Raw genomic sequence first — 21336 nt, 5'->3', positions numbered from 1 at the left:
GGGAGGGACCCACAAGGACCAATGAATCCAACTCCCGGCTCCGCACAGGACCATCCAAAATTCAAACCCTGTGACTGAGAGCATTATCCAAATGTTCCTTGAAACTGGCCAGCTTGAGGCTGTGCCCACTGCCCTGGGGATCCCATTCCATGCCCACCCCATGAAAAACATGTCCGTCCCTAACCTCCAACCTGATCCTCCTCTGAGGTTCCAATGAAACGTGAATTTTACCAAAGACTTCAAGAAAGGAAATGGTCTTGACTTGTCAAAGTATGCAGTGTAATACAGAATTCTTCTACACTAAGCACTAAAATATGGCTCCTTTGGTTGACTGATTTGCACCCAGCTTTTTGGTCTCTGTTTTAATGATATACTCATCTGAATTACAGGTGCTGAGAGAGCAGCATGCACTTTCTCTACAGTGTAGATATTGAACTCTGTGATTCCAGCTCAGGATATTCTATGATATTACATGCAACTCCAAAATGGTCAGCAAGAATCTACATATGGAAACTGTGGATAACCCGGGGCTTGTTGCCGTAAACGTAGGAAGTGTTTTAGCACTGCTGGAAGATGTGACTGAGGTTTAAGACTCTATGGCATTTGCACAGCGTTGGCATTCCCATTCAGATATTGCAGGGGAACCGTCCGCGTTGTTACCGCAGTGTCTCTGAGTTGCCGATGCCGTTAGCACTGCCGCGAGCACCAGCCCAGGGCAGCCGAGGTTCGGCACCCGCCGGCTCCCACCTCGGGACCTCTCCGCCTCCGGCGGGGCTCCCGCGGGACGGCGAGGAGAGCCGAGCTGCGCGTCGGGATCGAAGGCGGTGCCCCGCAGCAACCCCCGCTCCACCACACTGCTCGTCAGGGGCCACCGCTGCACTCACGGCCGCCGAGAGCCACCGCCCGCGGCCCGCCTCCCTCCGGCTCGACGGGCACCGGGGCGGAGCGGGGAGCGGGGCCGGCCCGCCCCGCCCCGCCCCGCCATACGGCCGGCGGAGTGGTGCCGCCAGCTCGAGCCGCCGCCTCTCGCCCCGTGCCGGCCGCGGGCGCAGGAGCCTCGCGGCAGCTCTGCCAGCGGGAGCGATGGACGCCGAGACGGCGGGGGACGATCAGTCCCGCCTGCGCGCGCTCTTCCTGGCCTGCGACGCCAACGGCTCGGGCCGCATCGAGCGCGAGGACTTCGAGGCACTTTGCGCCGAGCTGCGAGTGCGGCCGGCCGAGGCCGAGGCCATCTTCCAGCGCCTCGACAGCGACCGTGACGGGGCCATCACCTTCAGGGAGTTCGCCCGCGGCTTCCGCGGCGCGACCCGGCTGCGGTCCAGCGGCGGCCCCGGGGAGCCGGAGCCGGAGGAGGAGGGCGAGGAGGCGGCGGCGACATGGAGCACCGCGGGACTGGAGCAGCCCTGGAGAGACTTCGAGGTGCGGCTGGGGGATGAGGCCAGGTACATCCCCAGGTAAGTCCGGGAGCACAGAGACTCCGCGCTGCTGCCGGCGCTCCGGGAACCCCGGGCCATGTGCGTCCGGCGTCTGCAGAGCCCCGAGGGCAGCCCAGCTCCCAGTTCTCCGGGAGCGGCTCTGTGAAAGGGGCTCCGCGCTCTGGTTCTGGGATTTTCAGCTCTTGTGCTTTTCCTCTTTCTCTCTCTCTCTCTCTCTCTCTCTTTTTCCTTTCTTTTCCTTTTTCCTTTTTCCTTTCTCCTTTTCCCCTTTTCCCCTTTTTTCTTTTTCTTTTTCCCTTTTCCCTTTCTCCTTTTTTTTTTCATTTTCCTTTTTCCTTTTTCTTTTTTTTTCTTTCTCGTTTTCTTCTTTTTCGTTTGCCTTTTCGTTTTCTTTTTTTCGTTTTCTTATTCTTTTTCGTTTTCTTCCTTTTTTTTTTTTTCCTTCTTATATTCCTCTGTGCACAACTTCCTCCTTTCACTGCTCTCCGATCAACCCATGCGGGACACTCGGGTGGAGAGGCGGGCGGCATGCGCATCGCGGCGTCCCGGCGCTGTGGCAACGTGCTGCACCCCGACAGCCTCCGCCGCCGGTGAGGGCGGGATGAAGGGCGCTGTCGGGGAGTGAGGGTAAATCATCCTGGCCGGCGCAGAGCAGCCCGGCCGCGTTTCGCTGCAGGGCGTTGGCAGTAACCTGCCTGAAACAAGAAGTGCTTTAAGTTGTTGCAAAAATGTTGCCCATAAAAATACAGGGTAGTTCTACTGCACTTAAAAGTTGCAATTTAAACTGAAAGACAGGCGATCGGAGTTTAAGGTCTTGGTGGGAGACCAGTTAGGTAACCTGGAAGAGCGGCTGTATGTAAAGGAACTTAAGTAGAGTTGAAGTGTGAGGCACACGGGAGACAAGTCAGTAAGTTTTCTGCCACTCATATCTAATTACAGTTTGCTGCTTTACACGTTTCAAATAATCGGCAAATATATTATCCTGGTCCTCATATAATGCTCCTCAAATCACTTCCTAGTCCAGTAATATGCTTCTAGCTTTTCTAAAAGTCTATTTATCTCTTCAACGAACTTCTCAGAGAGTTACAGAATCCTCACGTCCATAAGCTGAGGAAACTGTTCTTTTTTTTTTTCTTTTTTTCTTTTTCTTTTCCCCTGAAAGGAGAGTGTAAGTAACACTGCTTATACTGGAATGTTCCATGCATGTCACTGACTTTTCAATGGTCTGATCTTTTAAACGGAGTTTGTGATGCCTTCCCTGCTGTAAATGGAGACAAGGAGAAGTAAAGCCTCTTGTTAGAGACTCTGCAGCGGCAATTCAGAACTTAGCCTGAAGCCAGACTGTAACTCAATAGGTGATGTAAGGATGTGACTCAGGACCAGTGATGGCACGTGAAAGCATCTCTCTCCTTTTGGCACTAAGCCCATCTCCGTGCTGCAGTAGCAGCAGTGCAAGTGCAGCTGGACTCCTGCTGGAGAGGATAACAGGAGATGGGAAATAGCCCTCTGACAACGCACTCTGCAGACAAGTCATTTCATTATACTTCTTTGGGATTCTAATGCGTCAGATTGCAAACAGAGCTGAATGTCAATAATTAAGTATGTGTGTCAGGTGGGCTCTTGCCTGATGTAAATGTTTCCCATTCATGCTCAGCTTTGTGAATACCTTGGAACACCCTTCACAGTTGGCTGTACTTGTTAGGTGTGTGCCAACGGCAGCCCAAGAACAGTGTGCCCTTTGTTTTCCTTGTTCTTTCTCTCTCTCCTGTCCTGAAGTTGTGGAAGCAGACCTCTGTTGCATCTCAGCTTTTTTCCAGTTTTGGCAAACTTTCTGTTGTTGTTGAAACATCTGTATAAGCTTTTCTTTATGTGAATAGTCCCACTGAAAATATTTGGATCAAGTATGCGAATACTAGTGAATATACTAAAATTGTCGGAGGAGTCTGGCTGTGTAAGGGTTTTAAGTGGAAGAATATAACAAAATTATGAAAAGTACTTCAAAAAAGTTGTTTGTTGTTTTACTTAAATTATTTATTTTTAGTTGTTTGTCAGTTCAATTTTTTCTATATCTGTTTTCAGAACAAAACAAAAAACCAACAACAAATGAACAAAAAAAAAAGACTTGTGTTAATGCGTAAAGCAGTCCGTGTTATCACCCTTTGTATTTGCAGTTACATCAGTTGGAAAATAATGAGAAGAGTAACTACAAGGGAGACGCTCCTCCAGTGGGGATGAGTGAAGTCCATTTTTCTGATCTCAACCATGTAGGAACTGGGGGATTTGGTCTCTCCGGGTGCTCTGTGTTCTAGCCCCACTCTAGCACAGTACTGGCATACGCTTTCATACTGCTGTGGTTCTATAGAAAAAAAGCGAGGCATAGGAGATAGCATGGGAGAGATGGAAATCAAAAGGGAATCTGTCATTAGTACACATGGTTCAGCCTCTTTTTGTGAAAATGAGCTTTCAAATACCATGAGTAAACCATCATAAAGGCACGCAAACACCATTAACACTGATTAATTTCTTAACTTAGCCCTTAATGGAGAAGTACACTTCAGATAGGCATTGTTTACTTTTAGATACTGCCTAGTTCCAGAATATTTTGAATTAAGTTAATATTTTAAAAATATACTGTTGCTATGTGATGGATCATGCCTCTCTGTAGTTTGGTGTATGGGTTGCACAGTTCTATGAACTTATACTGTGATCTCCTGTAGTTAAATAAGGTTAAAAGTTAATAAAGTTTAAAAGTTTGTTTTCAGCCTAGCTTCTTCCCTCTGTATCTGAGCAGATCTTCAGGGCTGGGTTCAGTTACATGTCTTGGTGAGGGGGCACTGTGAGTCAAATTACTGTTGGTCATGATCTTCATGCATACTTAGTGGACAACTGTGTGCCAAGCACAAGAAAGTGTAAAATCTTTACAGGCTGATGATCCAGTATAATGTGTGAAGCCAGATTTTAGTGGAATTGCATATAGAGGTGGTTTTTGTTTGTTTGTTTGTTTGTTTGTGGTATTCATTTCATTTAAAATACAACTTCTCCTTTGCTGTTAAACACAAATGATGGCAACGCTTCTGATTTTGATGAAGTGAATTCCCAAATGGAGTATGGCTGTGTGAGCTGCAGGAGATCTGTTTTGTTGGGAAGTCAGATCTGTCTGCTGGTTTATTCCCCTAAGAACCCTTTGCAGTGACACAAGGAGTGTTAAGAAATGTATCTATTTGGTGCTCCAGGAGTACTTCAGTGTACTGCTTGTGCTGAAAGTCTTTAGCCTTTGGCTGCGTTAACTAGTGTTCCATTCCATTTTAATGTGTGATCATCCTCAGATCTGTTTGGATTTCAGTGGTAATATGAAAAGGTTCCTTCTACTCTCTTAGCATGTATATGCTCCTATAAGCATGTGTAATTGTCTCCTGATGGCAGTGCTTTTCCATTCCTCATCTTGGAGCAGAGAATAATCTAATATCTGTTGGCACTTCAAGAGAATTCTTATGAGCTCTATGACAGTATCCCTGTCAGTAAATTATAGCTGAAAACTTCCCAGGAAACAAGTTCTGAACTTACTATTTTGAAGATCTTAAATCAGAAAGAACTAAGGTTTTCAACTGTTGCATATTGTGTACGTTCTTATGTGTTGCTGGAATAAATGGAATCTCTTTTAACAATAGCAGGTGATATTTCTGTGGCATTTGGCAAATTGGATTTGTATAGAAAATATGGATTTTGGGACATAATAAAATGAGAAAAGAGTGTTGTTTTTAACATTAACTGCTTAAAGTGCAAGGGCAGGAGATAATCATGGCATATACTGCTGGCCTGCGTGAGAGGAGAGGAGCTGCAGAAAAACCAGTCCAAAACCTGTTCCACTTGTGCTGTCATGAACCATAATGGATTTTTGACAAAGTCAATACAGAGCACAGCTCAGGTCTTGCTGGCAGATTGTATTTCCTCCCAAGAGATGAAGAACACTGGAGATTTCCTTGGAAGTGGATATGTGTTTATCAGAGAGATAATAAAGGCAAAGCCTGAAGAACAGCAGCTGCTTGGAACTCCTTTATCACAGTGCTGGAAAAAGGATCTTTGCTGCAATAATCACATTTCTTCTTTTAAAACATCTCATGGCAAGGGACTGGCAAATGCACTCTGCTGAAAATGTGACAGATGCCTTTCTACGAGCTAGAAGACTTTCAGAGACACCTTAAGTTTTCTTTTTTTTTCTTTTTTTTCTTTTTTTTTCCTTTTAAACAGAACAGCTTCTGTGTGAAAGAACTTAGTCTCTACAGCATTTGTTTTCCTGAAATTTTCATTACTCAAGATCCTGAGCTGTAAGTCCATCCTTCAGGACGTTCTCCTTTTCAATGGACTTCATCTTTTCCTTCTGTCCCACAGGCTTTTTCTACCCCAGCTGTACTACCTGCTCCAAGCTACACCTTTGCCCTTAGGCAGAGAACAGGGCTAATTCCATGGAAACATTAAAATTTCCTTCCCTGAGAATCAGCTGAGGCTCTCTTGCCTAGACTTTCATCTGGAGGTCGTAGATTTGTTCTTTTGATGCAGTCTGATCTGTGAAAGGACAGGTTAAGTTGGTAGTGAAATACACACTACGTTTCAGGTTGAGAAACACCTGGAAGTTTATTCTGTATGAAAATTTCATGGAATCATGTGTTTCCTCAAGGCACTTAATCAAGAAGAAAGTATTAATCCAGACTTGTTCAACCCACACCCTACGGGCCACATGCAGCCTGGCCCAGCTCACCTTGCATCTGTCCCCCACCCCATGCAATCGTGGCAGTGACGCTGCCTCACTGAATGGCCCGGCCCAGCCCTGGGTGTACTCCCATCCCTCAGAATAACCAAACATCGATGTGTAATCTGCATCATCTGGGCTGAAGCCAGGGCATGGGTAGGGTGCAGTGCAGTGCTGACTTAAGTGATGGCAAATAATGTATGCATTTTGATACACTGGCTAAAAGTCCTATGAACAGCAAAAAATATGCAGCTGTGCTTTCCATTGCTGTAAGGGAATTTGAGAATAGGTTTCAAGAGTTCCAAAAAAGTAGTCAATTTTTTTGATATATTTGTGACTACTTTTTAATTCAACATAAATACATTTTTAAAGTGGAATGTATAGATTTGCAATCAGATATTCAACTGAAAAATTTAATCATGTTTCTCTACCAGAGAAAGATATCCCTCGCTTCACAATCACACCTTACTCTTGTCATTGTTCTTGGCACCATGCACCTTCTTTGAACAATTGTTTTCAAGGATGAAACACAGGAGGAATAAAATTTCATTTAAAAAATCTGGGAAATACCTTGAGAGCTCACTAAGAATTGCAAACACCACTGAACTAGACTGATGCATTAGTTTCACAAAAACAAGGTCAATTATTCCACTCAGAGCTGTCTCATAGAATGGCGTCTGACATGGAAGTGCATATGAAGCAAAGGTGTGTCACTGAATTCCTTCATGTGGAAAAAAGGGGACCCACTGACATTCATCGATTCTTGACAAGCATTTATGGAGACAAAGCAATGAATGTGAACACAGTGAGGTGGTGGGTGGTGCATTTCAGCAGTGACAAGAGTGACAGTGGGTCACCTCTGCTGTGAAGGTTTTTGTGAGCACAGCATATAGGCTCTTCTTCATTGCTGATGAAAATGTATAGCTAACAGCGCTGACTACACAAAATATTGTTTTGTAGCCGTGAATTTGCTCTATCAAATAGTGTCGTTGTGCTCAGTGTATCAGTTGTAGTTTCCATGGAAATAAATAAGAGGCACTACTTTCAATGCAACCTATGCTTATGTGGCTCAAGACAATTCCTCTTCACTTATTTGCTGCCCAGACAAGCCAAGAGGTTGTACCCTTATGTGTTAGGCACTCACATGTGAGAACAGTAGAACCTTTCCTCGTTCAAACAGATTTTGTGGATTTGTTAACATGATGGCATATCCGGCATGTTTGCATTTCTGAGCAAGGTATTTCTCTATCCACGGCTAACAGAGGTTATTATCTCCAGTGTAAGGACAATTGTCGGATTGTAATGCCCCTTTCTCTTCCGCTAACTCAGGCTTTCCTGGCTCGTATCACCTTACATTTCATCCCTCTTTATCCATGTTAGAAGAGAGGTTCTGCAGACAATGAGTGGTTTCATAAGCTACACTGGTAAGGAGTGTTGCAATAGAGACCATTGTAAAGCTTAGAAACAGGAGCATATTCTGCACCTATAAAAATAAAATCCAAGTTTTTCCAGCGCCTGAAAGATAATACCAGTAAGGAAGAGGACAGAAGTGAAGGCAAATGTCAGAAAACTGTCAAGGGATTCTTTGGAGTCAGTGTAAGGATTTTTGTTGTAGAACAAAAGAATAGGACCTGAAGGAATGTCATGAAACTGGGACCGGGGTGGGTCTGATTGAATATCAGGAAAAGGTTCTTCACCATAGGTTGGTAGGCATAGAACAGACTCCTCAAGGCAGTGGTTGTGGCCCCAAGCCTCTGAAGTTCAAGAAGCATTTGGACACCACTCTCAGCCTGATTTTTGCGTGCTCCTGTTTGGAGCCAGGAGTTGAACTCAATGATCCTTGCGGGCGCCTTGCAACTTGGGATATTCTGACTCTATAATTCTGTCAAGTTTTCTTACCTCGTGTTAAAATCCCAGCCCAAAGAGACAGCTCTATTCCCACCTCATAGTCCATAGCTCATCTTGCTACATTGCTGTTTGTAAGTCTCTACCTTTCTAAAGCAGATGCAGGTAATTAAACACCAAATAGTGATGGAAGGAAGAAAAACTAAATTGTTATCATAAAAGGAAAAGTGGTATTGTAACATCACTGGCAAATCTTTGATTTTCTTCTGTTTTCCCTATCTTACTGCAATTTTTCGTATAATTCATCAAAAATGGTGCTTCAAATACACTTGTTCAGGTGAAACTAAGTGGACTGTATAACCCGGCTTACTTTCATTGGGAATTACAAAGAGAATAGATGTAAGAATCTGAGCGACTACTTAGTCATTTTGTTTTATACATTCCACCAACTTTCTTTGAACTGCATTTGGAGTGTGGACCAGTAGGTCAACTGCCACTGTACATTCAGCCATACAGAACAGTACTAGGAGTTGATACGGATTGATTTAAATGTGCCATGGATTGATTTAAATTATGCCATGTAATGTAATCTAAGTATCTGATATCTCTAAACCCCTCTTCCCTTCCCTTCCCTTCCCTTCCCTTCCCTTCCCTTCCCTTCCCTTCCCTTCCCTTCCCTTCCCTTCCCTTCCCTTCCCTTCCCTTCCCTTCCCTTCCCTTCCCTTCCCTTCCCTTCCCTTCCCTTCCCTTCCCTTCCCTTCCCTTCCCTTCCCTTCCCTTCCCTTCCCTTCCCTTCCCTTCCCTTCCCTTCCCTTCCCTTCCCTTCCCTTCCCTTCCCTTTTCTCCTCCTTATTCCACTTTGGTATTTTGGGTCTACTGTATTACAGATGGCTTTATTCTCAGGACAGATTTATTTCATTTCTGTAATGCAATAACTTTATGTAATACAGAAGCTCTCATGTGAAGATGTGGAAATATGGGCTGATTTCATATACTAATATTACAGAGAAGGGAAACTAAAATAGTCAGTTCTTCTAGATGAAGTAAGGTAAAGCCAGAGCAGTACTTGTCTAGTGTACTATACTTTTTTGAGCCACTCATGCCTTGTGCCTATACTTGGTAGAAGCAGCAAAAAAGCGTGTTGTGTAGGCTGTGAGAGCATACAACTAGAGGGTCCAATGGGATAGTTTCTTTTATACTGTGTATTAAAAAAGCTCTTTCTATGCATTTGCAATTTTGAATGTCTACTGTTCAGTTAGTAAGGAATTTAAGGGCACCCCTGAGCATTTCACATGAATTTTTTTGAAACTATATCAGTAACTTCTGAATTTCCTTTTTGTACTGCAAAGACTGCTGAATCTTTAGCAGTCATTACAGTAAAATCTGTTTGTGAGATCTTCCTTGATAAATAATTTTGAATAAAAGCAAATATGCAAAAAGAAATAGTATATATTCAGTGGGAGATGGAAACATACAAATAACTTGGCAATGTCCATTGTAACCATTTTGCCCTGCTGCAGTGGCATTACTAATAATTAGTAAAGCATGTGAAAATAGGAGTGATTCAAAATATAGGAAGAAATGATTAACAACAATTCCTCTTAGAATCATAGAATCATAGAATGGTTTGGGTTGGAATGGACCTTTAAGATCATCTACTTCCAACCCACTGCTATAGCACTTCCCACTAGACCAGGTTGCTCAAAGCCCCACCCAGCCTGGTCTTGAGTGCCTCCAGGGACTGGGTATCCACTACCTTTCTGGGCAACCTGTTCCAGTGTCTCACTGCCCTCACAATAAAGGATTTCTTCCTAACATCTAGTCCAAATGTATTGTCTTCCAGTTTAAAACAATTTCCCCTTGATTGGTTACTACATGTCCTAATGAAAAGTCCCTCCCCAGCTTCCTCTAGGCCCCCTTCAGGTACTGGGAGGCATAAGCGTTAAAGTATCATTCCATCAATTTTGTTGCGTGACTAATTTCTCCTGTTTTTCTGTTGCTTACATCAGTTGTTGGGTCACGTTTTTAACTAAGATTTCCTGTAAAGCTGCCATAGAAGTATTCAGGTGAATGTCACTGGGAGTTTCAGTGGCCAATTTGAGACTAAAAGAGCCTCGCAGATGCTTTCCAGGATTCTGCATGGTTGTGTTTCAGTGGGTTTTGTTTTGTTTTCTAACCCTCATAAAACAAGGTCACAGATATTTTGAATCCATGTGTATGATAGTCAGTCAATGGACTGAGGAGGAATAATAAATACAAGATTTTTTTTCATCACACCGGCAGAATTAACTCTCACAGTAACTATTTTTTGCTTCTTACTACTGCATCTTAAAGCAAGCAGGCAGTGGTATGGAAGGGGCACAGCAGTGTGGAGAGTCTGATTTTTATCTTCAGTTCTGGTATGTGTATTTGCATAAGCTTTTAAAAAAAGCTGCAAGAGAGTGTGACAAGCATTCTTATAAAGAGAATAAAAATTGCAGAAACTCCTTACAATATATTCCACTACAGATGTTTTTTATTCTATCACAAAGTATTGTAGGGAAAGGCCAAACTAATTGTTGTTCCTCCAGTTCCTCACTGTAAGGCGCTGTATATTCTGTTATGCTACAGCCAGTAACAGTCCATGAGGCAGGAGATTTCTGATGGTGGGCATGTGCTGTTTTTTATCCCCGAACTCTTAATACAGACTGAGATACTGTGTAGTTTTATGGATATAGCTTCATTGTTATCTGAAGGCAGCAAATAACTAACCCTGAATAAGATGAGGTGAGAAGGATAAAGAGCTTGTGAAAAAGGTGATATATGTCCTTAAATATCCAACCATGATTTGGTAACTTGTGATTTGGAAAAGGCTCAGGTAAACATTTACTCAGGTAACAAATGTTCTGTCTTAGTATCAGGTAAAATGAGTTTTGACACTATTTGCTTTCTAGGAAATAAGGTTGTTAGTAGACATCTCCTTGACTACACTGAAATTGAAGGTAAAAATATAACTTTATAACATAGATCTTGTGTTTACATTTTTTTATTCCTAAAAATCATGTATAGAATCATAGAATTGTTTGAGTTGGAAGAGACTCTTAAATGTTATCTAGTCCAACTCCTCTGCACTGAACACTACAGCTAGGTCAGGCTGCTTGGAGCCCTGTCCATCCTGACCTTGCATATCTCCAGGGATGGAACATCCACCACCTCTCTGAGCAGCCTGTTCCAGTGGCCTAGATTGTGCTGAGTGTATCTGCTCTATAAGATGGATATCTTCTAATTTAGACAAGATATTAGGAAGAAATTTTTTACTATAAGAGAGATGAGACACTGGAACAATTTGCCAAGAAAGGCTGTGAATGTCCCCTCCCTGGAGATGTTCAAGGCTAGGCTGCATGGGGACTTGGTCTGCAGGGGAGTGTCAATGTCTATAGCAGTGGAGGAGTGAAACTGGATAATCTTGAAAGGTTCCTTCAGTCCAACACATTCTATGATTCTATGATTCTTCCCTTCTCGCTGTGGCTAGTGTCATTTCTGTTTAACACACCACACTGCTAAAGAAGTTCATGAACATCCATGCTGAGAGAAGTGGCATTCTTTAGTGGCTAGTTCCAAATATGCACAGCAGCTGCTTCTGTGTAAAATCTGAAACTGTACTGGAATAGTTGTTAGCTGTTTCGGTGAAGTATTCGCAGCTTTGAAGGACAACTGCTGAAGTACTAAGAATTAATGAAATGCAGCATATGTTACCATACCCAGCTATCTAAATAAATGGAATTTCAAATAGAGGGATTATGAGAGATTGCGTTTTGTAATGTTTAAAGTACAGTCATACTTCAGCTTCAAGGCTAATCAACAGGAATGGAAGAACGGTAGGAATGCTATAAATGGTATCACCTCGAGGCACTAAACTTACTGTTTGTCCAGCTGCTTGTACTTGGAAGTCCTTGTTTAAATACTACAGAGCTGCTATATACTTCCATTTTAACTGAGATATGCTGAACATGAATCGCCAACATATTCTGTGGTATTTACTGTCATCAGAATCATGCTGAAATTCTCTGTTGTGCGGTAATCCTTCAGCACAGAAATCTCACATACCTCTGAATGTAGTACAGAAGAAAAAAGAGTGCATATTTGAAGATATGAGATTTTTTTTTTTTAATCCTTATGTTAGTATTTATCCTGGAGTTGTTTTAACAACTGTGGTTGTGAAGGAAGATGTAAATGTCTGTGACTATTTTTTAACAGTGAAATATCGAGTAAACATACATTAGGGGAGTTTTTTAGTGATATATTCTTTTACTTAGTTTGTAGCATCTGATCAGATAAACCTGTAAAATATTGTGCCTATTTGTGAACCTTAGTATTACTCTGCTTAAGTATGTTATGAAAATGAAATTGTATACGTACATAGTCAGAGTACTATGTAGGGTTTAAATTAACTTCTGGAGATGCTAAGTACACCTAAAGCAGAAGACTTGTTTTGCAAGAGAGAAACTGGCATGTACACACAAATTCCCCTGGCCTCAGTAAATCTATATTTTTGTGTGCTATTTTTATGTTTCTGTATATTAAAATAAACATCTGCATTTCAGCTACAAACAGATTTTATGGTTTCTTGAAATATTTCGGTTGCTTAAGATAGGACTCTGAACTAAAACAATTATACTGCTGTTGCAGAAAAAGAAGTTATACTTTCAGTGGGAAAATCATATAGAATAAACAAAGTTGTGGAATGCTGATAATCTGAACTGTAGAAGTGCTTCAGGTGTGAAATCACAGTGATTGTTGATATCGTGATTGTAGTTAATGGGTTAATCAACGCTACCTTTATGGAAGATAGGAAAATGTCAGCTGTCTAACAAGGAATATCTTTAAATCAAAGGTTAAGCTTTCTTGGAACAATAAAAAGAGGACAGGCATTCATGATGTGTTATAAATGCTGTGGGACTAGTAATTGCAAAACATTATTTATGTTTGCCTTTCTGCAACCGGTATGCGGTGTTTCCTCATTACAGATCTGCTTCCTGCACATTTGTAGACCTTCTCTCTTTTTGCTTTTTTTTCCCCCTTTGTTTCATCTGTATGCTCTTGAATACTTGCTCATGTTTTGGTATATTGTCTGCATGGCAATCAGCTTTGCTTGTCCTTGGGATTACTAAATTCTGTTGTAGAATTTTGTCTGAGAAATTGCCTTATGGAAGTACCATGTAACACAAGCTGTGACATGGCATACTGTTGTGTGACCAGAAATCTGAGCTGTTTATGTAATAATCTGTGTTACAATATTTTGGTGCTTATGCTATTATTTGTCTTTGCATCTTGTCAACAGTTAAATTGTAATTGACAGTTAAAACTGTGTACAATCACTTGAAATGAGTCCTGATCAAATAGAAATCAGGGTATTTTATTCTCGCATTGGAGTAGCCTTTAAGAAGCAGTATAAATTTCAAGAGAGCTTCTTGTTTAGGCTTTAAAGGCAGTGCTGGCAGGTCACTCATCCTCTGTGGAAAGGACCTTTTTCTTTTTCCCTTCCAAGATGAGTCTTTCACATACGAGTCATACACGGAATAAGCTTTTTACCAAAAAGATTTTTTTTTTTTTGATGATGTAAAACAAGGCTGTCATTATTAGAGTTGTAGCCATCAGGATCAAAATAATTTGTTTTAAATGAGAGAGCTATGTTCTCTGTTCTGCTACAACTCCCATCAAGTTATTCATACAAGAAATGTGAAGGAAATCCAATAACGAAGGGAGCATTGAGCTTTATGTGGGTAGTTGTGTTTTCTTCCAAGCTTCTATGGGTAGCTTTTACATCTATCAGGTGAGTTCATAGAATCATAGAATCACTGAGGTTGGAAAAGACCTACAAGGTCATCCAGTACAACCATTCATCCATCACCAATATTTCTCACTAAACCATGTCCCTCAACACAACATCTAAACACACCTTGAACACCTCTAGGGTCAGTGGCTGCACCACCTCCCTGGGCAGCCTGTTTCAGCACCTGATCACTGTTTTGGAAAAGTAGTGTTTCTTAATGTCCAGTTTTTCAAGCACTGCTTATCTATTTCCATATTATTGCAGGGTTGTTGTTCTCTGTTCATCTTACTCCCTGTAGTGATGTTACTTTATTATTATTATTATTATTATTATTATTATTAGTTTACTCAGGTAGTTGGTATTCTTATCTCCTTTCATTTTTTTAATTAAGTTTCTTATAGCAGTAAATGTCTCCACAGCATATAGTTTATCGTTATAGCCACCAAAAATCTTGATTTACATTATAGTTCGTTCCAGTGGCATAGTCTTCAGTGTGTCAAAACTATAAGCACAAAAAATTTACTTAAGCTAAAAAAGGTTTTTCTGCAGTAGCTATGTTAAAGAAATGGAAGGGGTAAAAATAATTTAGAAGAATTCAGATGTATCTTTGCTGTATATTCAAAGTCTGTACTTGTTAAATTTAAAAAATAGGCAATAAAGAGGTACACTTCAATTTATAGCATTTTTCAAACGTCTGCAGAGCATTGTTCCAAGTAAGTGTGTTAAAGAAGTATCTGTCTTTTTCAGACAAGAGCAAGTCAGTGTTCTGTATCAGAACATACACATAGTGGAACCAAGATTAATCCAGCCGTATGAGCATGTCATTAAGAACTTCATCCGAGAGATCAAACTTCAAAGCACAGAGATGGAAACCTTGGCCATTGCAGTGAAAAGGTATAGCAAGTCTTGCTTCTAGTTCATTTATGGAGTTACTTTTCTCTCTATTCTGTCTTGTTAGATTGAACTTCTATTGCTTAGTGCCAAAATATGCCAAACAGAATTTTCAAAAACAGAGTTCAGAAGTTGTTTACATGCACACACATTTGTGTAAATGTTCCCTGTTCATGTTTTGGGTAGGTCCTGTCTTTGTTCTTACATCTAATGCCTTAAGCATTTTGACTACTCATCACATCTGTAACTTTGTGGTTTAGCATCCATTCCCATTAAAATTTCATTTTAAAAAACATAGTTTTGCTTCTCCAGCTTCAGGGCGCTCAGGACAGGATAGATGGTGCAAGTTGCTGTCGTTATCGTCTTGAAGCCTTGTCATAGGATAACTAGAGGGGCCTTTATTCTTTGTAATTTAATTTTCAATATATCTTTCACACTAATTATCTGCCATCAGCTATAATTTAAAATCTAATTTGCATGTATTTGCAAATTGATTTGTGATTTTGGTTCCCAACCACATCAGTTTCAAGGTCTAGTCATTGTTAAACATTTAAATTGTTTCCATTGTTAAAAATCTTTTCCTTGTTTGTCTATCTAATTCATTTCAGCAAACGTATTTCACACAATTTTCTGTCAAGGCACAGGGCAATTTCTAAAACAATATTTACTTTTAAATTTTAGAGCTCAGGATAAAGCAGCAGTTCAGCTCAGTGAGCTGGAGGAAGAGATGGAACAACGGATACAGGCTGCGGAACAAAAAGTTAAAAAGGAAGTGAGTACTTTTTGTTTGCACAATTTCATAGTGGCCAAACTCTCTGTAGGTTTATACACGACTAATGCCCAGGTGAGTCTTTGACACTGCGAGGCTGACTCAGAGGCACTGTAAACAGGGCCTGGGCAAAAGGAAACTACCTATGAGATGGGAAATGTATTCTCTTAATGCTTACCAAAAGGGGAATGGCTGCTCAGATGTAATAAAGCAAGAAAAAAAACCAGTCTTTTGTAAGAAAATTTTCATGCAAAGGAGTTTATTTCTGAGAACAGTATCAGTAACTGATTAAAAAAAAAAAGTGGCATTTCACCAGAAAATGATGGAATCTACTTCTAATAATGAAAGAATTTAAGTAATTAATGCTCAGATCATTTATTCCTCATTTTTACATCTAACTGAAGCAGTAATCTTTCCTTCCCCTGCTGATGCATTCTGACCCTGCAGTTGTAGTTTGGAGACTTCTAGGGGAGAGAAGGTGTCTGTGATAACAGTGTGAGGGTCTGAAGCTCTCAGTTGATGGGGAGTTCACTTGTTTCGGTGTGCTCAGTTTTTAAACATGAAGACTTTCACTTGCAGTCTTCATGCAAGGTACAAGAATCCTTTTCCCCTCTCATATTGAAAACTTGAGTGGAACCACAAGTGTCTGTCTAATTCTAAGCAGAAAGCAGTATATGTAAATTGCTCTGCCCGTCTTGCCTGTTTCCTGTTGAACTGTTCCTAAATCTATGTGATATACCTGGCTTTGTAGTAAGTGTAAGAGCAACAGTTCATGCGAACTATTCTAATGTGGACGAAAGAAGTTCACTAGTTAAATGTGTATTCTGGCTGTGATCATTAATTTGGTAGCAAAAACTACCTATTGAACCTTTACATATTTGGTATGTTCTTTCACAATAGCATTTGCAAAATAGGAAGCCATGAAGTGCAGTCAGCCAGTGGGGTGATTTTAAATATCTCTTAGCAATTGAGCTGTGAAGGAAAATGGTGTCCTCACATATTTGCTTCAAATGTCTTTTTCTGTACAAGAGGAAACATTCCTACCATCAAAGTTTGTTGTTTTCCTAGTAACAAAATACAAAGCATAAAAATGTTGAAGATCCCATCCCAGCAAAATAGCATATGTATATTCAACAATGAAACTCTCAAAACTGAGGAACTTACTATTCCCATGGAGAATACACCTTTTTGTTTAGAAAACACAGGTATTTGCTTTGAAAAATTTCTGTTCTGCATGAAGTGGTTAATCACTGGAAAATGCCCTGTACACTTTATTTGCTACTGTAAAAAGATGACCTGGATGTGTGCATTCATTCAGTCTGAGAAGATCTGCAATTAGGTATGATCTTTACATAAAAATGATGCTATTTATTATCTGTACATTGTTTACGTTTTAGTTTCTAAAAAGGACCCTTGTGATGCAACAAATTGCCAAGTAGTTTGCAGTGCTTATGCTGGATCTAGTCTTTTGATTGAAGTGCTAAAGAAATGGCAGGGCAGCAGGTTGCAGATTTTATCGGTGTTAGTTTTCAGATTGTCACTGAGCTGAGATAGAGTTTTCACACCCAGATATCAAAGATGGGCTGTGACTCATTTCCCACAGTGCTTTTCTCATTTTCACTCATGTACATTTTCTGTAGTTCATAGCTCCTCATACTCCACCTCCTAAAACGCCCTGAGAGTAAACGTAAGATATTTACTTTGTGGGATTGTGCTCAGCCATTAATCTTACAGCCTGTACTCACGACCATTGTTTGTTAGAGTGATCTCACACCACGGTGACACCTACCTCTGCGTGATGGTATCTGCAGCATGAGCCAGTCCTCTGTTTTATTTCTTCAGGGAAGCAAATAGTTACCAAACAATACTTAAGAGTCTGGTACAGGGGCCAGCAGTCAGAGAATCCAGCTTAAGCTGATTACTTTGACTGATTATCATTTTAACAAACGGATGTCAGCATTCGGAACAAAGTCCACATCTGCCATCTCTTGTTCAAAAGCACATGCTGTCAGTCTGGCAGCATGTCCTGCCACTGCCATCTGTCTCCCTGTCCTGTGAACTATACACCTCTGCACGAAGTAGTGCTAGGCAGAGCTTGGTGCATGCTTTTCCTATCAGTTCTAAAGTCTTCTTTGTTCCAGTCCCATGTCTCTTTGTTTGAATTAAAATGATTTTCCCAATAGTGCAGTTGGTTTAAGATGAACTGCTGTGTGAAACTCCCATGAATAAGGATGCTGCCATCTGCATGTCTTTCACCAAACATGGGCCTGTAATAGTGAAATGCTTGCAAGCAAAAAAATTTGAAGTAAATGAGTAAATAACTATTGGTGGCACAGTAGTGCTGTTACTAGCATGTTGTATCCCATGCCACAGAAGGCTGGTTTGAAACTAAGAGTGCAATGCTCTGACATTTTTCTTTTGGCTTTGTTCAAGACATTTAAAGTGCTAAGTGCAGGAGACTGATGTGAAAGCAAACACTGAATTCAGGGCTGAACTCATCTTTTCTTTCACCTCATTGTTTTTTTTCTCTGAGTATTTTATAAATGGACTGCAATAGTAGAACCAGTGCCTGTGGATTTAAGGAAGGGGTGGTTGACTTAATATGAAGGCAAAATTACACGCATTAATCTACTTGGGGAAAAGTGTTTGCTTTTCAAGTTAGTGCATGCATCTTTTAAGAAACGTTTGAGACCTGTCTCAACATTTAATAAGATAACAAATGTTATAGGAGAAACGAAAAGCTGAAGAAGCACTAAATGAGTTGAAGCGTCAGTATGACACTGAAGTTGGGGATCTTCAAGTGACTATAAAAAAACTTAAAAAGGTAAGTGGCTTGAACTCATGACTTGAATTTTTAGTGTAAGAGATGCTGACCTTTTGAAGGACCTTGCCCAAGATGGATATTCACAATTTAGCCCTTTAAGTTTATGTGCATAGGTAAATGGCAACTTAAAATAAGTTTTTTTGATTTGTGTTGTAGTCCTGTGCTGTAGTATACATTTTGTATAATTTACTGAAATATATAGTGAAGAGACCAGGTAGCCAAATTCTCTTGCTGAAGAATTTTCAATATCCATCAAGATACTTCTGCTGCAGTTAACTAGTCTTTTATGTGATACGTTAGAAACATCTAACATATTGCCTCTACTTGTCATAGAATTAGATGAAATTGACAATACAAATGCAGTATATTGAACTAATACAGAGTTTTTGACATTGAGCACATTTCTTTCAGATTTTAATGGTTGAGATAAGATTGAACTCTAATTTTAAAAAGAAATTACCAGTGGACTTAGTTATTACTAGTCTAAATCTAATTCCAACCTGAATAATTCAAAACCCAATTGAAGGATAAATTGACATCTTAGATATGAACACTGGTTTGGATTATTTTATAATCTAGCTTTAAATTTTATTTTATAATCTAGCTTTAAATTTGTGATTAGTTTTTCTGTAAATTTGACCAGAATTTTTGCAACCACTGAGGATTTATTCTTCTTTCTTCACACTGAATTGAACTTACAAGAGCACTGATAGAAATGGAAATGTCTCACAAGAAACATGAAAGCTTTTGATAAATACACTATACAGAATTGACATTAGATGAAGTAGTACATATATATATATGTGTTTATGTTAGTGAGGATACAGCTGTTACAGTCTTCTCAGTTGCTGTGTTTTGTGTGCCAAGTTGCACACATTCAATACCTGTAGCAAATTCCAGAGTTCAAAGTAGAAATTAAATATTTGTAATGCATTAATATAAAAAATCGTACAGAAGACCAAGTTTTTGGAGTAATGCTCCCTACTAATGAAGCTGGGAATACTATCGATTTTTAAGTCTTCAATATCTGTAAGACACTTTTAGGGTTATTTGATATGATTTGCATTACATTTTATGTATTTTGAATGAGAATAATCAAGTGTGTATGTTAATTGGGTGATTTTATAATCCTTTTAGGTTGAGGAGCAATCCAAAAACATAAATAGCAGGGAAGATGTGATTGAACTGAAAAAGAGAATGCACGATGTGTTGCTGGTAAGAAGTGTTTATCACTAATACATTAATTTAGCTGCAGTTTTATTCTTGCAATACAGATTGATTGTTTTTTTCATATTTAATACTATTTAATAAAGCAATTTAAATTAAATGCATAATTTAACAAGTAAGAAAAGACAGAAAGTTCTAAGATTATTAATAGCTGTATGAGGATCTCTAACTTGGAAAAGCAGCACTATATAATGTTTATGCACATTCTAGGTATCACATTTAGAAGTGGCTTAATACAGCATAATCCCATTTTTGTGGGACTGTGAAATCCAAGTCAATTTTCAGTGAATCTTGCCCTACTGGTTTGCTGACTTCTCTGATGTTTAATTCTCTTTTCCCATCTCTGCTGAGCTTCCCTAGTGTTTCATTTTTATATATGATGTTGGTTTTTATTTAAGCATTACGATATGCCAGCATTTTATGGAGATGATTGTGACAGCTAATATTTAATATCTTTCTTTTATACAGGAAAATCAGAAACTTAAGAAAGACCTCTTAGAAGCTCAAACAAATATTGCTTTTCTCCGGAGTGAGTTAGATAGCTTGAAAAGTGAATATGCCGATCAGACCTTGAACACAGAGAGGTAAATGCTTTTACTTGATTATCTTCACCAGGAAAAGAATCTTTCGTTTCATGCAGTTATAATGTATTAAGGCAGTAAGTTATTCTCTAAATTTGCCATGGGCGGGTGAATATTTGACACCATACAAAGTCTATCATGACTACTGCTCCTTTTGCTTGTCAGATATCTGAAAGAAGTAGTTCTGGACATGATGCAAACACTCTTAATTGTTCAAGGAATTCTACTGGGGACTTCAGTTAGGAGTACAAGTCTTTTACTTCATGTTTTTCGGTCTGAAGAGTATCTCCGTAAATATTAGCAAAAATAGTTTGGGAAACTTTCCACATCTATCACAGCTAGTTTGTCTAGAGCAAATAAGTGTTGCTTGTAGACATTCAGATTGATTTAGAAGAGTCCTTATGACAGTGTTACTGAACTGTTGTCTTCGTATAACATAAAATGTATTTCAAGGGGCAGTGAGTCCTTTCATATGATTATTTCATTGATCATAGAATCATAGAATTGTTTGAGTTGGAAGGGACCTTTAAAGGCCATCTAGTCCAACTCCCCTGGACTGAACAGGAACACCTACAGCTAGATCAGGTTGCTTGGAGCCCCATCCAGCCTGACCATGAAAGTCTTCAGGGTTGGGGCATCCACAACATCTCTGGGCAAACTGTTGCAGCTCTTCACCACTGTTATCATAACAAGCTTTTTCTTACACCCATTCTAAATCTCCTCCCTTTTAGTGTGAAATTTCCCCTTGTCCTGTCACAGCAGATTCTGTTAAAGAGTATACTCCATTCCTTCTTATAGCCCCCCTTTATACTGAAAGTCCACTCTTCAGGTCTCTACATTAGCTGAAACCATGACATCCTCTCAAACCAGGGCCTGCTGTGACAAGGCTGAAGCAGCTGACTCTTAGCTTGCTGAACTTTGGATGCTGCCCCTCATCTCATGAGCCTATGGGATGCCCAAGGCTTATCTGTCCAGCCTGATCCAACCCAATGACTCTACCCCACACCCCTCACCTTTACTTTTCATCACAGTTTTTGTTGAGATGTATTGGGAGAGATCAATGAAGTTAGAAAATTATTTTATTTTGTATAAAAATGCTTTTACTGTATTCTAGAAATCAGAGATGCGTACACTGAAAAATTTAATTCAGAAATACCTTGAAAAAGTGTATTGTCCCCAACACAGAATAAAAAAAGAATGTTCT

The 21336-nt window shown here is 40.1% G+C and overlaps 1 protein-coding gene across 2 annotated transcripts in view; it reads left to right on the top strand.

The window, feature by feature from the left end:
* The first annotated feature begins 1028 nt into the window (after positions 1-1028).
* The window catches only part of RASEF (RAS and EF-hand domain containing), a 40486-nt gene continuing 20178 nt past the window's right edge, over positions 1029-21336 (top strand). For both annotated transcript variants that reach the window (XM_004949182.5, XM_003643027.6), the window contains exons 1-6: positions 1029-1454; positions 14588-14734; positions 15413-15503; positions 18229-18324; positions 19462-19539; positions 20020-20135. In XM_004949182.5, the coding sequence (XP_004949239.2) occupies positions 1084-1454; positions 14588-14734; positions 15413-15503; positions 18229-18324; positions 19462-19539; positions 20020-20135 (899 nt within the window). In that variant the 5' untranslated portion in view covers positions 1029-1083. The remainder of the gene's footprint in view (positions 1455-14587; positions 14735-15412; positions 15504-18228; positions 18325-19461; positions 19540-20019; positions 20136-21336) is intronic.

This window comes from Gallus gallus, chromosome Z (assembly GCF_016699485.2).
Source record: "Gallus gallus isolate bGalGal1 chromosome Z, bGalGal1.mat.broiler.GRCg7b, whole genome shotgun sequence".
In the NCBI taxonomy this organism is placed as follows: Eukaryota; Metazoa; Chordata; class Aves; order Galliformes; family Phasianidae; genus Gallus; species Gallus gallus.
The sequence above is the reverse complement of the archived record's forward strand: the minus strand, read 5'-3'. Positions and strand labels throughout refer to the sequence as shown.